The 15,756-nt window shown below is 42.6% G+C and overlaps 2 protein-coding genes across 2 annotated transcripts in view; both read right to left on the reverse strand.

Moving 5' to 3' along the window:
• Positions 1 to 9,032: 9,032 nt before the first annotated feature.
• LOC144894004 (uncharacterized) lies at positions 9,033 to 12,046 on the reverse strand. Its single transcript, XM_078785451.1, has 2 exons — positions 11,929 to 12,046; positions 9,033 to 11,718 (listed from the first exon to the last, which is right to left on the reverse strand). Exons 1-2 carry the CDS (start codon positions 12,044 to 12,046, stop codon positions 11,027 to 11,029), a joined length of 810 nt encoding a protein of 269 aa, XP_078641577.1. The 3' UTR covers positions 9,033 to 11,026.
• The window catches only part of TXNDC16 (thioredoxin domain containing 16), a 169,982-nt gene continuing 166,265 nt past the window's right edge, over positions 12,040 to 15,756 (reverse strand). The window contains exon 23 of the mRNA XM_068129220.2: positions 12,040 to 12,521. Coding sequence (XP_067985321.2) covers positions 12,235 to 12,521 — 287 coding nt within the window. The 3' untranslated portion in view covers positions 12,040 to 12,234. The remainder of the gene's footprint in view (positions 12,522 to 15,756) is intronic.

Genomic DNA, 15,756 nt, shown 5'->3' on the forward strand with positions numbered 1-15,756 from the left:
TGCGCACACTCTCTACTTAATGTCGGAGCCGAAAAAGGGTTCATTGAATCCAAGACAATACTTGGACATTGGCAAAGTCAGAGAGGATCTGGGTGATACTGTCTGTGAAAACATTCTCTTCATCCATGCGTACCTGGGATGCGACACGACATCAAGGGTCTTTGGGATCGGCAAAGGCACTGGACTCAAACTGTTCAAGGACAATGAAATGTTCCAGCAAGAGGCCCTAATTTTCGGCAATAAAGAGTCAACACAGGATGAGGTCATTGCTGCAGGAGACAAAGCAATGGTTTGTGTGTAAGGAGGCAAACCATCAGACAATTTGAACGAATTGAGGGTAGCAAAATTTCATGCTAAGGTGACAACAAACAAAACATCGTTGCACCCACGGGTACTTCCGCCCACGAGCTCAGCTTCCAGATATCACAGCCTACGGGTATTCCAACAGGTTCAGGAGTGGAAAGGACACAAACTCAACCCGCTTGACTGGGGATGGAGGATCATGGACACCAGGATGATCCCTATGCATTCTGACCTCGCTGCAGCACCAGACTATCTCCTAAAGCTGGTTAGGTGTTCTTGCAAGGGTGGTTGCAGTGATAAACGTTGTGGTTGTCGGAAACTTGGGCTGCCTTGCACATTTGCATGTAGGGAGTGCAGAGGTATTTGTGGAAATGCAGACGAATCAGTGGACGTTTTCGAGGATGCTGATGATAGTGACCATGGAAGAGACGAAGTGACGTGTTAAATATTGTGAACGGACAGAAGGACATTGGGTACAAATAGTTGTGGTAGTGTATTCAAACATGGTTAAATAAATAATTTAGAGTTGATTTGGTGTATTATTAAGAGTGATATTGTCATATAATTAATTTCCAAACATTGCGGTAGTCCGAAAAGTTCCCAAATCGGAAAGGACCTGAAAAACCATGTTCCACTCAATATATTTAAGTATAATTTTGGGCAGATATTTAGTAGACATCAAGGTCTCAGAAAAGTCTTACTTCGTTTCTCTTGCAATTAGTGGCGGGTCCATTCACATTTTGACTGGACTATTAGGCCCATTTCCGAAGATAGATTCATCAACAAAACTCCAGAACTTTCGCTGGTCGCCTTGGGATTCTGCTTCACTTGTGGTTCAACTGATATGGCAAAATTGATACGGTAAAACTAACTCATAGCGCTCAATGTTAACAAGGCCAAGAGATGCTGCCGAAATTTAAACGACCTAAAATGCAAATGTTAACATAATGTCATGTCACATGTCTTTATAGCTCGTAATTCGGACGTATTGGCAGCAAAATCCTTTTTGTGGGCAATATGTCTTACTATAATTCACCAAATGTCCGTCCGTCTGTTCATCCGTTCGAAGGTACCGCAAAAACGGCTGAACCGATCGCAACGATATTTTTTGTGGGTAATCCTGGGATCCCCTGGAGTAAGATAGTCTATATTGTTTTTCCAATTTCAGCTTTGGCCTCCAGCATTTTCAGGTTTGGACTTCCGCATAACGTTATTTTCCCAGGTGCCGCACAAACGGCTGCACCGATCGCTGCACAGCTGCACCGATCGGCTGCACCGATCGGACTCGGTGACCTCGGACAAAGACCTTTTATAAGGACATGGGTTGAATCCCTGCTTGAGAGAATGCCAGCCCCCTCCCCGCAATCACGGCCATCTCTCCAACTCACAATCCCACGAGATATGCGGAAAGGACGACCCAAAACCAATTATCTTCTTTTTGATTCGTATATAAACATCATTAAAAGTAAATAATGACCTCGGCCAAAGTTCAAATGATGTGAGTTTAATATCTACATGAGAGAATTCCACATAGCTATTTGGGAGGTGTATAAGCTAACAGATCGCTGTCTCCATCGATCTTGCCAAGGCCGTAACACCTTTCGGCCCAAAATCCTTTTAACTGTTGACTTGGTAGTTTTTACAATGAAGGAAACATTACCAATGTTGCTAAAAGTTTAATTTGCGATTAATTTGTAGTTGGAGTTATGTTGTTTGGAATGAAAAAAGAGATATCGAGTTCAAGTGAATTACGACATGCCGTGATGGTTTCTACTTTCTGAACGTGAACTTCGCGGATCGCCATATGCAGATTCGCCATGGACCCACGATCGATGTTTCTATACGTGAACGTACCCGTTTGTTTGCGAACGGGTACGTTTTTCATGGAAGTCCTTCACGAAATTGCTGTCCATGTCTGACGTGCAACTGAAGGTGCTACAGGAATTTGGAAATCATTGGTTTCATGCTTTAGCATTCGCCGTATCTGCATTGCCCGTTTGCTTCAGGCCTCCCACCCGTGCGTAGCACGGGTATCTCACTAGTTGGCAGAATTCATTTCTCTTAATGTAAAGAGGTGGAAGAGATTTTTTTTTGGTATAATTAATCGAGGCCCGTCTAAGAGCTAAGACATAGACCATATAATAAGGGGAATGGGAGACAAGAGGGAGAGAGAGAGAGAGAGAGAGGGAAGTACAATAACAGTAGGGGATGGGGACATCGGAAGATCTGTGGAAGGGAGAGGGTTGAGGCACGTGGGGTACATGGGATAAACAGGATGGACACTACAGGGACTTTCAGGAATGAAAACAGGGAATTTGAAGGAGGTGGGTTGGGATGGATTAACAGGGATTGAAAAGTTCAAGGTTTTGGATGGGGGAAGAAAAGAGATGGTGGTGAACAGCTGTTTTGAAGACCTGGAGGTAGGAGTGGGATTGAAGAGAGTGTGGGAGTTTGTTCCACAGGTGGGAAAAATATAGGAATGAAAGAGTGAAGGTGAGCAGAGAGTCTTGATTTTGGCAGTTTCACCAGAAGAGGGTTTCTGAAATGAACTTGTTTGTCCTGGAGGAATATTTGGGGTACAGAGCACAGACAGCAGGGGGAGCAAGGCCGAAGAGGAGTCGGTAGAAGACAGAAAGACCACCAACTTGCCTGTGGTGAGAGAGAGAAAGGCCCTCAGAATCAGCTTCATCATGCGAGATACCAATGATTATGAAAGCTTTGGTTTCCACAGCGTGAAGCCGAGCTAGGTGTGATGCAGGAGCACCAGCCCACAGGGGAGAGCAGTATTCCATCAAGCTCCGGATGAAAGCTTTTTATGTGGCGAGGAGCTCAGGAGTGCCCAGTAAGGACTTCGCACGACGGAGGATGCCCAGTCGGCGCCTGGTTTTGGAGGCCAGCTTGGAAATGTGGTTTTCCCAGGAAAGATCATGGCAGATAGTGAGACCCAAAAGCTTGAGTGACAGAACTTCTTCGAGGATAAACAACAAGATATTGTTTGTATACTTGAATACAATATTATAGGAGAGTAGTGATGGTTTCAAGTAGCCAATCATGAATCTTGAAATAGCCATGTGGGTTTTATTCCATAAGCCTCTTAATGGTAGCAAAAGCGATGAATCATAGCAAAAGAGGGAGGTAGGACGAAAGAGACTTAAAAAGTGTAATGTACAACATTGGATTAATTTAAAATCGAAATAATTTCAACAACTAAAAACACCGGTAAATAATATGTATATTGCATGACATATTAAAAAAATAACTTAGGTTTTGGAATAATTTTAATCTTCAAGTTTAAACTGATACCACAAAGCACGACAGCTTTATATATTCTGGAACTTTTCAGCTGAGAAAAGTGTGAACCTGAAGGACTTTGAGATGCATAAAATAATTAAAAAATAAATAAACACAGGGATCTGCATGCTTAAAAAAATATTTGTCGGTACATACGATGACTTAAGAATAGAGGAAACTTGGCGGTGTGATCAAAATACCACATACAGCAAATCAAAATCTCTACCATCAATCTTCAGAACAAAAATCCTTCAAAGTTGTTGTACCGAGTAAAGTAAACCAAAAGCCATTTCCTTAAGACAAGGCTGCCTTTGAAGGCTAAAAGCAGACAAAGCGTGGTTATACATATATGGCTACACATTAAAGCATCTAAAAGCACATTTAGTGAATAAAAAGCTCGTTAAAAACGTCAGATGCTGGCAGGCCCATTCACGCCTTCAAAAAGGAGCAGCCATTTGCATGAAAGGAGGCAAGAAATGCCATAAGTAAGTTATATGAGATCTGTAAAATGGAACATCAGTGGCACTTTGTGCAGTCAGGAGCAACGTAGTTACTGAACCACACTCTTTGAAGCCAAAGAGTTTTGAAATACAATACGGTTGCCATCAATGGAACTCTCATCTCTCCCAGTGGAAGCTTAAGGGACTCGAAGCAATTTTTTTGGCATAGTCTTATTCTTCATGTACGAGTACATAAACGATGTCTCGAATGTTCTCGAAAAAACGTCTCTTCCTTTGTTTCAGATGGCTTTATATGAAAAGTGATCCCTGCCTAGACAATCAGCTGAACAGACCAGCTCAGCTCTTATATTTAGCCTAAGTGAATTTTTAGAGAAGATACTCTAACTTTGGTTTTGCATATAGCGGGTGAGGCCGACATTTTTTCTCCGTCCCTTCATAGAGAGCGCTTGCGAGCGCACTCTCTGTTTATAGTCAGGTTCACTATGTCAATAAATTATATTTCGTTCAAAATCATGGTAGATTAGCAAACCTATACATTTTTGGAAAGGTTATAGCATAAGGAAACTAAAAATCAATGTTTACATTTGGAGAGATACCTGTATGGCGGCCATTTTGGATTTTCAAAATGGCCACTGTAAAATACATATTTTGTTCTATTTCTGCCTCTAATTACCCTAAGAACTTTTTAAAATATACTAAACCTATATTTTCAGGGACAAGGAATCCAATGAAAGTATCAAATTAGTGCTATGGGGAATGGTAAGACACCAATCAAAGGTTTTGAATTGCAAAATACTGTCTTTATATTCGCGATAAGTTGCATAATCAAATACATGTTATCATTTTGTACAGGCAGTTAATAACATCAAAATGTGTCACAATAATTCATATCACCAAACATACACAGGCAGTCAGCAAAATCATATATACACATGCAGTCAGTATAACTTCACATCTACACAGGCAGTCAATGACAAAATATACACAGGCAGTCAATGGCATCAAACATACACGATTACAGAATATGCCATTTAGAGTTCGTCATCACTGTCCTGTGTGTCGTATCCGACAATATAGTCCGCATCGTTTTCACAGTCCGTTCCACACAAGCAAAGGTCGGTCAAATTGATTGGCAAATCGAATTGGTCGAATGGTCGATCGAATCGAATTCGATGAATCGAATCGATCGAATTGGTCGAATGGTCGATCGAAGCGATTGGTCGAATTGGTCGAATCGAATTGGTCGGAATTGGCAAATGTAAACATTGATTTTCAGATTTTCCATGTAATAACGTTTCCAAAAATGTATAGGTTTGCTAATCTACCATGATTTTGAACGAAAAAACATAGTGAACCTGACTATTATGTCAGATGTGAAGATGACCATGGACCAGTGGACCACTGAACGAGAGACAGAGATAAGCTGTGGGTCACTTTCTGCTGATTTGGATCGAATTTATTTGATGCTGGTCTGAGAAATGTAAAATGCATTCCAATCCTGGAAAAAATCTCACAATCTCACCTTGTTGCTCTGGAAAGATTATCAAGGTCTTATCCACCTATCAATTTCCATGGCAGACAATAGAAGAGAATTAGGTCTCTTCATCTTCTATCATCTCCAGCAATGACCTCTTCTGGGCTGATTACATCGCAGAACTGGTCTCCAAAGTTAGATGTAGACTGGGCATCATCAGACAATTCCAAGTAATTCCTTGCACGCTATTCTCTAGGAGTCTTGGGCATCAAGTGGGTGATGCACTACCATCTCTGCCATCTTGCATCCTCACCAGCAATTCTTTCTCCCTTCCTTCGGCCTCCCAAACTTAACGCTTTTCCTCACAGGTCACTGTGTTTATTTCCCTCCTCTCTATTATATGTCCTCCTTTATTGTCTGCATGTGCATTCATGCCCTGCCCTATGTCCAACTCTGACCCCATTGCCATCAAGGTCAGTTCATTACATTTTTACCCTCTGTCACCATACTCTTCCATGAGCGCCAACGTTGAATAGGTTTCTGTTGAATAGGTTTCACATGAGCTTCAATCTACATATATATATATATAAAATAAAGTTTTTGTTTGTTTGTTTGTTTGTTTGTCTGCACGCGCTAATCTTCTGAACGGTGAAAGATAGGAGGAAACCTCTCGAACCAAAAATGTCGGGACGGGCCCCGGGAAGGTTATAGGCTAGGTGGCGAGGCCTGTCGAGGCCACCTCGGCCGGGCTGGGCCCATTTCGCAATTAAAAGCTGAGCTGAATTATAGCAGTCAATCTTCTACAGCCACGAGTAAAAGCTGAATTATAGTAGTAAATTCATTCACAAAGAACCATAAATGTCGGGACGGGTGCCGGGAAGGTTATAGGCTGGGTGGTGAGGCCGGTCGAGGCCGCTTCGGCCGGGCTGGGCCCATTTCGCAATTAAAAGCTGAGCTGAATTATTGTAGTCAATCTCCTATGGCGGCGAGTAAAAGCTGAATTATGGTAGTAAATTCATTCAAAAAGAACCCGGGCAACGCCGGGTGCATTCGGCTAGTCTTCAATAAAATAAAATTCAGTTGTTTGTCTTAGATTTCAAACTTAAAAAAAAAATACTTCTACAATTCTACAAAGGATGTGTTACATTCTGACAATAATCATATTATGATTTTCATTATGTGTAAGCATTCAACAGGAGACAAGGTTACTATTGATTGATTGCACACGTTTCATATTTAACAACCGAAAGTCTCATGGTGATAATCTTTTTTTTCTGATGACAATGTTCAATACAGAGACAATGCTCGTGGAAGAGCTAATACACAGAATGGATCAGGACGTAACATGGCAAAATGACCAGTAGAGAGAGGGGGGAGGGGGGGGGGGCATCTACAGTGGAGTTGAAGGACAAGATAGATGGAGACTTGGACAAACAATGGGTGTGAGGAGGAATGGGGAGAGGGATAGAGGGCGCATGGATGAAAAAGATCCCTGTGTTTTTCAGGGAGAATGAAGGAAACTCTCAGGGAGAATGAGATTTAAGAGAATGTGGGGAAGTTGGTTCCACAGGTGGGAAAGAAGAGGAACTAATGAGTGGAGGTGAGCAGTGATCCTGGATTTGGGTAGTTTCATCAGAAGGGGGTTGATGGTGGACCATGTGTGTCATGCAGAGATTTAGGAAGGGGGCGGGGGCAAATCACAGAAAGAGCAGAAGGTGTAAACCAGAAAGGAGGCGGTGGAAGACAGAGAGACCACCGACCTGTCTGTGATGAGAAAGTGAAAGGTCCATAGACTCAGCTTCACAGTGGGAGATTCCAGTGATCTTGAAGGTCTTAGTTTGCATGGTGTAATGTTGAGCAAGATGTGAGGCAGGGGAGCTAGCCAAGAGGGGAGAGGAGTACTCCATCAAGCTGTGGATTAAGGTATTGTAGGTTGATAGGAGGGTAGGTGTGACAAGGAAGGACTTTGTATGATAGAGGATGCCCAGTCAGCGGCTGACTTTGGAGGCCAACTTTGAAATGTGTTTTGCCCAAGAAAGATCGTGGCTGACAGTGAGACCCAGGAGTTTGAGTGACTGAACTTCCTCAAGAGGATTGTTAGGAAATTAAATGGAGGGAGGAGAGGGCTGCCATTAGGTGAGCTGAGCTGATACATGAACTGATGCCGTCCTGCCAATCTCTTTGATTGAACTGCTGGACTCGTAGGCGTTGAGCTCTCTGAGAATAGCCGAAGAGGTAGATACTTGTGCGTATACTGTGGTGGATCCAAGATTATAGGAGGGGGTCTTGTTTAAAATGAGTAAAGATTGTTTGTATATGTGATACAAGGGGGTGGGATAGTATCAGCTTCCCACATGCTTGCTCAACCTCAACATATTAACAAGTACAAAAAGTTTTAATTAAAACAAAAGCCGCGTCGATGTTACACAATGCCTAGATGCAGCTGTGCCTATAACGTCGATGTTATAGGCACAGGACATTCCTATTGATTCGATTACTTGATGTTATTTTTGTGCAAAGTGAAAATATATCTCGGCAATTTCCCGTGTGTGGCGACGAATTTTTAATATATCTCGGCATTTTCCCGTCTGTTATTTCAGGCGGTGTATGACTGACCATGCCGCGATTTTAAATATATATATCTCGGCAATTTCCCGTATGTGGCGACACGTGAATGAAGCTATGCTCCTCTCTCCACATTATTGTGACGACGTATAAATTAAATATTTCATCGTGACGATTGTCATCAAATGGACGAATTTTTAATATATCTCGGCATTTTCCCGTCTGTTATTTCGGGCGGTGTATGACTGACCATGCCGCGATTTAAACAAAATATATATATATCTCGGCATTTTCCCGTCTGTTATTTCGGGCAGTGTATGACTGACCATGCCGCGATTTAAAAAAAATATATCTCAATGGACTTGAAGTTACAGGCCTTTGAGAATTCATTTCGTTCTATAAAGGGCAACTTGCATCGGATTTTCTTCCCGTTTTTTTTCGACCGAGTCTAAAACTATGTTAGTGACTGTGAAAAATGAAATGATATATCGAATTTGATTTGAAATAAAACTGTGAGAGAGAAAGACACCACGGGCCTACAAAACAGGCCTCAAAGCTATGCGAGTTAATAAAATGGTGGATATTTGTTTATATGAAGCCTCTCCCACAATGGGTGGAGCTATGGTTCCCAGAATGGGTGGAGCTTTGAGGTTTTGTCTTCTCTGCAAGAACAAGAAGAACAAGAAGAACAACAACAACAACAACAACAACAGCAGAGGGGACTCTATGACCAGCGTCTTGCGACGCGGCTAAAAATATGGCCTTTCCCACATTCTATTAATATGTTTAATAGGAAAACGTTTAATTACGTTTAATTAATGGTACGTTAATAGGTACGTTTAATTAATAGGAAAACATTAATATGGCCTTTCCCACATATTGCAATTCTGTTTGTCATAGGGTATTGAAACAGGTGAGAAAATCGAAATGAGAATATGTTGCTCTTCCATTGCATTTAAATCAATTTCATTGCAAAATGCAAAGTCATTTATAGACCAGAAATAAAAACAATAGGCCTGGTTAAAGTATCTTTTGAATAAAAATAATTGTTGTGGAATTGAGGGAGAGTTCGTCCAAAACTTCGAAACACCCTTGGACCCATCCATGCACCTTGATGTCGATTACAAGAACATTGGTAAACAATGAAGTAACATCGTACAACAACAACAACAACATGCATTTTAAGGCCATTTTCCCTGCTAGAGCGGGGGTTAGCCTTGCGGTCCCCATGACAATCTTCTCCATTTTGCCCTATTTTCTGCATCTCTCCTTGTTAACCCCCTTGCCCGCATTTCTTCTTCCACCATCTTTAGCCAAGTCTTTCTCGGTCTTCCCCGTCCTCTACTTCCTTCTACATCAATTTCCATCACTCTTCTCAACCAGTCACTTTCATCCTTCCTCAACACATGACCAAACCATCTCAGCCTGTTCCTCTTCACAGCATCAATCACAGGCAATATTCCCATCATCTTTCGCAATTCATCATTTGTCTTCCTCTCTCTCAACGATACTCCGCACATCCATCGAACCATTCGCATTTCCACCCTTTCCAGCCTTCGTTGCTGCTCTACGTTCATTACCCATGTCTCGCTCCCATAAATCATAACACTTCTCACACATGCAGCATACACCTTTCCCTTCAGCTTCAGCGACACTCTCCTCCTCATCAGCACGCCACTCAGTTCCCGAAACTTCTTCCATGCACACCTCACTCGAGCAACCATTGCCGAGTCTGATCCACCTTCTCCATTCAGCATGTCTCCGAGGTAGCAAAATGTTTTCACACCTTCCAGCTTCACGCCGTCTCCAAGATCCAACTCAACATTTCCTCCATCTGCAGCTCCCTCTGTGCACACCTTACATTTGAATGTAGCTGCCACACTGGTAAATGACCCTCTCAGACCACTACATTTTTGATGAACCCACTCAGCGCACATTGTACATTGAATGGAGTTCACTCCGACACCCTTCCTGCACACAGCACACGGCCACTTCCCAGTTCTTTCCACCTCACCACATGCTTTACCACTTGCCATCACCTTCGTCTTTCCGATATTCACCTTCAGACCTTTTGTCTCCATACATTCCTTCCACTTGTTCATCTTTTCCTTCAGTCCATCCATACTTTCCGCAATCAACACCAGATCATCTGCATACAACAACTCCCACGGTAAACCCTCCTTTACGTTCTGAGCCAGCACCTCCATCACAGCTACAAATAGTAGTGGACTTAGTACCGACCCCTGATGCACTCCCACCTTCACCTCAAACTCACCACTGTTCCCGTCCTTCGTCCTTACAGCTGTGCGCGCTCTTTTGTACATTGCCATCACTACTCTGATCAACCATTCCTCCACTCCTAACTTCCTCAATGCCCATGTCAATACTTTGCGTGGAACCCTATCGAATGCTTTCTCCAGATCAACAAACCCAAAAAACAACTTCTTCCTCTTCTCCATGTACTTCTCCTGCAACTGCCTCACAATGAAAAGCGCATCTGTCGTTCCTCTTCCTGGCATAAATCCAAACTGCATTTCGTCGATCTTCACTTTCTTCCTTATCCTCCTCTCCAACACCCTTTCCAATACCTTCATTCCATGCTCCAATAACTTTATCGCTCGGTACGAGCCACACTCCAGAGGGTCACCTTTCCCCTTGTATAGAGGGACGAGGGTACTCAGTTCCCAATCACTGGAATGCGGCCTTCTTTCACCACCAGATTACAGATCTCTGTCATTCTCTTCACACCCCAACTTCCTGCTGCCTTCAACATATCTCCCACAACTCCCATCGGCCCTCCCGCTTTTCCACTCTTCATTGCTGTTATCGCTTCCTCAACGTCCTTCTCAGTTATCTTCTCTGCCGGTCCTAAAAGTGGGTTACTCTCTATGTTGCCATCCCATTCATTCTCTGTATTCAACAGCATTTCCATTTATCTTTTCCATGTTCCTTTAATTCCATCTGGGTCGACAACGATTTGTCCCACTTCATCCTTCAAGCAACTCACCCCCATCACGTCACACCTCTCTTTCGCTATGTGCTTTGCAATCCTGAATACTGCTTTCTCACCCTCTTCTGAATCCAAGCGTTCTCCGAACATTTTCCTACATGCCTCCTGCGCCTTTGCTACCTCTTTCTTTGCAGCCTTCCTGGCTGCCTTATAACTTTCATGCTCTGCTGTTTCTGCTCCCGTACCCTTCGCCTTCTGCCACTCCTTGAACTTCTTCCTCTTCTCGTCAATCCTCTTTCCAACTTCATCATCCCACCACCATGTTTCCGAGTGCCTCGGTGGTCCTTTTGTCCATCCACATACCTCACCAACGGCTCCCAACAGACTAGCTTTCATTGACATCCAACCACTTTCAAGCTCAACCACATCATCCTCTACCCTACTCAGCCTCTCTTTTAATGCCTCCCTTACTGTCTCCTCTTTCAACCTCCACACCTTCATTCTTGGTTGGTACTTCACCCGCCGAGCTCTCCTCGCACCTTTCATTTTTATGTCGCAGACAACCAAGTGGTGCTGTGAAACAGCCTCCTCCCCCGGGATCACCTTTGTGTCCCGGAGGTGCCCCCTATCTCGCCTACGCACCATCAGGTAGTCAACGGTTGTCGTCGACCCACCTGACGTGTATGTAACAAGCTTATTATCCTCTTTCTGGAACTGAGTATTACAAATCAACAAATCAGCTCCATCAGCAAACTCCAAAATCCTTTTTGCTGATGGAGCTGATTTGTTGATTTGTAATACTCAGTTCCAGAAAGAGGATAATAAGCTTGTTACATACACGTCAGGTGGGTCGAATGAAGTAACATCGTACAAGGGATTATAACCTGCGACTCCAACATTGATTGTGTGCTCAGATGGGATCAAAATTAAACAGATTAACCAATGTCTGGGCCCAATCTTCAAAGACTGATTCAGGAACTGCTTGCAACATCTGGTAAGCATCACTTTTGTATATCAGCAACAATCATACACATCAACACCAATCATGCACACCCACTCCAAGAAATAAGCATGAATTAATCATCATATGCAACAGAACCAAGTGGAGCAAATCAAACAGACTTAGCAGCAATACAGCATTTAAAAAATAACAACATAACCTAGCCGGCTGTGACCCATATCTGAAATGCTCAGAGTTCAGTATGCTTCATGTGTTGGTCCAAATAGTTGGGTTCCTGCTGGTTAGCATCATTCTGTCCAGCAATATGGGCAGGAGAGATAGGTGAAGTCATGGATGGATGGCTGTCATGCTTGCCTTTGCGACTACCGACTGTAATTCTATCTCCGTTGCGCATTGTGGGTGGTCTGTATTTCCCAGACCATTTGTTATGGGCAAAGCCAGGAAGCTTGGAGTCCATGATGGCAAGGAAGTCAATTCCAGGATGAGGTGGGTCCCAGGGTTCACTGTCCAATATGGCTGCACAGGGGAACATGGAAACAGAGTAATCCATTTTAGTAAAAAAAAAAAGGCCATGTCTCAACAAACTGAAAATTATTAAAACTAGTGAGATACCCATGCCATGCACGAGGCGAGAAGGATACGGGAGGCGAGAAGAAAACAGGCAATGCAGATACAGCGATGCGAAAGCATGAAACAAATAAATTCCACATTCCTGTACACCTTCAGTCGCACGTCAACACATGGACAGCAAGTTCGTGAAGGACTTCCATGAAAACGTACCCGTTCGCAAACAAACGGGTACGTTCACGTATAGAAACATCGATCATGGGACCGTGGTGAATCTGCATATGGCGATCCGTGAAATTCACGTTCAGCAAGTAGAAACCATCACGGCATGTCGTCATTCACTTGAACTCAATACCTCTTTTTTCATTCCAAACAACATAACTCCAATCACAAATTAATCACAAAATAAACTTTTAACAACATTGTTGGTGTTTCCTTCATTGTAAAAACTACCAAGTCAACAGTTAAAAGGATTTTGAGCCGATAGGTGTTACGGCCTTGGCAAGATCGATGGAGACAGCGATCTGTTAGCGTATACACCACCCAAATAGCTATGTGGAATTCTCTCATGTAGAGATTAAACCCACGTCATTTGAACTTTGGCCGAGGTCATTATTTACTTTTAATGATGTTTATATACGAATCAAAAACAAGATAATTGGTTTTGGGTCGTCCTTTCCGCATATCTCGTGGGATTGTGAGTTGGAGAGACGACCATGATGGCGGGGAGGGGGTTGGCATTCTCTCAAGTAGCGATTCAACCCATGTCCTTATAAGAGGTCTTTGCCTGAGGTCACCGAGTCCGATCGGTGCAGCCGATCGGTGAAGCCGTGCAGCAATCGGTGCAGCCGTTTGTGCGGCACCCGGGAAAATAACGTTATGCGGGAGTCCAAACCTGAAAACGCTGGAGGCCAAAGCTGAAATTGGAAAAACAATATAGCCTATTTTACTCTAGGGGATCCCAGGATTTCCCACCCAAAATATCATTGCGATCGGTTCAGCTGTTTTTGCGGTACCTTCAAACGGACGGACAGACGGACGGACAGACAGACAGACGGACAGACATTTGGTGAATTATAGTAAGATAGTCTCACAAGAAGGTTTTTCTATTCTTTCAAAAACAGGATATGTGACTCAAAGGCCCAGCTGAATTATGCAAAATGAAAACCTATTGAACACACATTTAATCTATAAATGAGGATTTGATGATGTATAAGATTGCTGAGCTTCCACTCATGTTAAAAACAACCATGTGCGACAAAAATAATGATAAAGTCTCGATGATGAAAGATTACCTGATAGCACAAAATGGCTGTGCTTGTGTCCTCCATTAAGTTGTTTTATCTCACAATAAATAGATTTCAGTAAAATTTTCAAGATCTTTCCATTAAGCAAAACGAATGCTATGAAAGTTAGATTTTTATGTAATTGCTGTTCATTTATTGCTGTGTTTCATGGAAATAATTGATACAAAGTTGTTTATTTGCTTATTCAAGGGGTGCAGTTCAAGTGGTTTGGTGATATACAGGTATCGAGGCTCAGGAAAGAGCAGCTTATAAACCACAAGGCATCTATATTTTAAAAAGGCTCTTCTGGTTAAACAGTTGCATAGGCTCTGCCTATTAGTTATGGGATCAGCATTCTCTTTCCATTATTGGCTAAAGTACAATCCTGCCAGGAAGTATGGGACTACAGCTCTGCTCTGCTAAACATATTCTGAATGGATGTGTTGAAGAACAATTTGGTGTACATAAACCAAGTAAAGTGCACTCATTTTATACTTATAAAATTTAATAAAACTGAGAAAAATACTCATTCTGTTACAACAGCAATACATGGTAACCAACTCACTCAGCACAAGGACCCCGGGCCGACAAGAGCATTCTTCTCTGATCGCACTGTTTTTTCATCTTTTATATCAATTAGATTATTAGAACAAAGGGAGAAATAGAACCTTTGCAACTGTTTAGCCAGAAGAGCCTTTTTAAAACTTAAATAGTTCCTGCCTGCCCCCCAGAACTGTTTTTGTGTACCACAGACAGGTTAATGTGTGGCAGAATTTCCTGTTGTTCAGTATGCATGCAACAATAGCTGGTCTGGAACTTCCTGGTACCCACCATAGAAATAGGGCCTGATCTCCATCGATGTACATGTACATGTATATGTATATGTATATGTATATGTAAATGTATATGTATATTGTATATTGTATATTGTATATGTACAGTCACGTGAAAAAGTAAGTACACCCCATGTAAAGTTTTGACATTTTCAACATATTTCAACATACAGCTATTTGATCTTCATTTCAACAATATTGATAGATAAAGGTGATATAATATAACAAATATCATGAAACATTTACATTTTGTAGTCCATTGTATTATTTAAATAAACATAAATGCAAATTTCGCATGTGGAAAAAGTAAGTACACTCTTGGCTCTAATAGGTGGTATTGCCCCCTTTGGCAGAAACAACCTCAAGTGGGCGTTTCTTATAACTGTCTACCAGTCTCTGTCATCGACTGGGAGAAATTTTTGCCCTCTCCTCCATGCAGAGTTCTTTCAGCTGTGCGATGTTTGAGGGGTTTCTTGCATGCACAGCTCGTTTCAAATGCCACCACAACATCTCGATGGGATTTAGATCCACGTTTTGACTTGGCCATTCCAGAACGCTCCATTTCTTTCTTTTCAGCCATTCCTTGGTGGATTTACTGGTATGTTTAGGGTCATTGTCATGTTGCAAGGTCCACCTTCGGTTGAGCTTCAACTTTCCGACAGATGGCCTCACATTATCCTCAAGCACCCTGTGGTACAATGAAGAATTCATAGTGGATTCTATGATGGTGAGCTGCCCAGGCCCTGATGCAGCAAAGCTGCCCCAAACCATAATATTTCCACCACCATGCTTTACAGTTGGTATCAGGTTCTTGTGGTCAAATGCTGTCTTTGGTTTTCGCCAAACATGTCTTCTGGTACTGTGGCCAAATAGCTCTACCTTTGACTCATCTGTCCAGAGCACATTGTTCCAGAAGTGCTGGTCTTTGCCTCGGTGTTCATTGGCAAACTTTAATCTTGCCCTGATGTTCTTTCTGGAGAGCAAAGGTTTCCTCCTGGCACACCTCCCATGTAGATCAAATTTGTGCAGTCTCTTTCTAATGGTAGACTCGTGCACTTTGACATA

Source organism: Myxine glutinosa, chromosome 1 (assembly GCF_964187855.1).
Source record: "Myxine glutinosa chromosome 1, kmMyxGlut1.1, whole genome shotgun sequence".
Taxonomy (NCBI): domain Eukaryota; kingdom Metazoa; phylum Chordata; class Myxini; order Myxiniformes; family Myxinidae; genus Myxine; species Myxine glutinosa.

Bases quoted from the DNA above. Each gene is read 5' to 3' on its own strand.
- LOC144894004 (XM_078785451.1), bottom strand. From the start codon at position 12,046: ATGCTTACCAGATGTTGCAAGCAGTTCCTGAATCAGTCTTTGAAGATT. The intron at 11,719-11,928 runs GTTATAATCCCT...CATACACGTCAG, and splicing joins AATCAATGTTGGAGTCGCAG to GTGGGTCGACGACAACCGTT.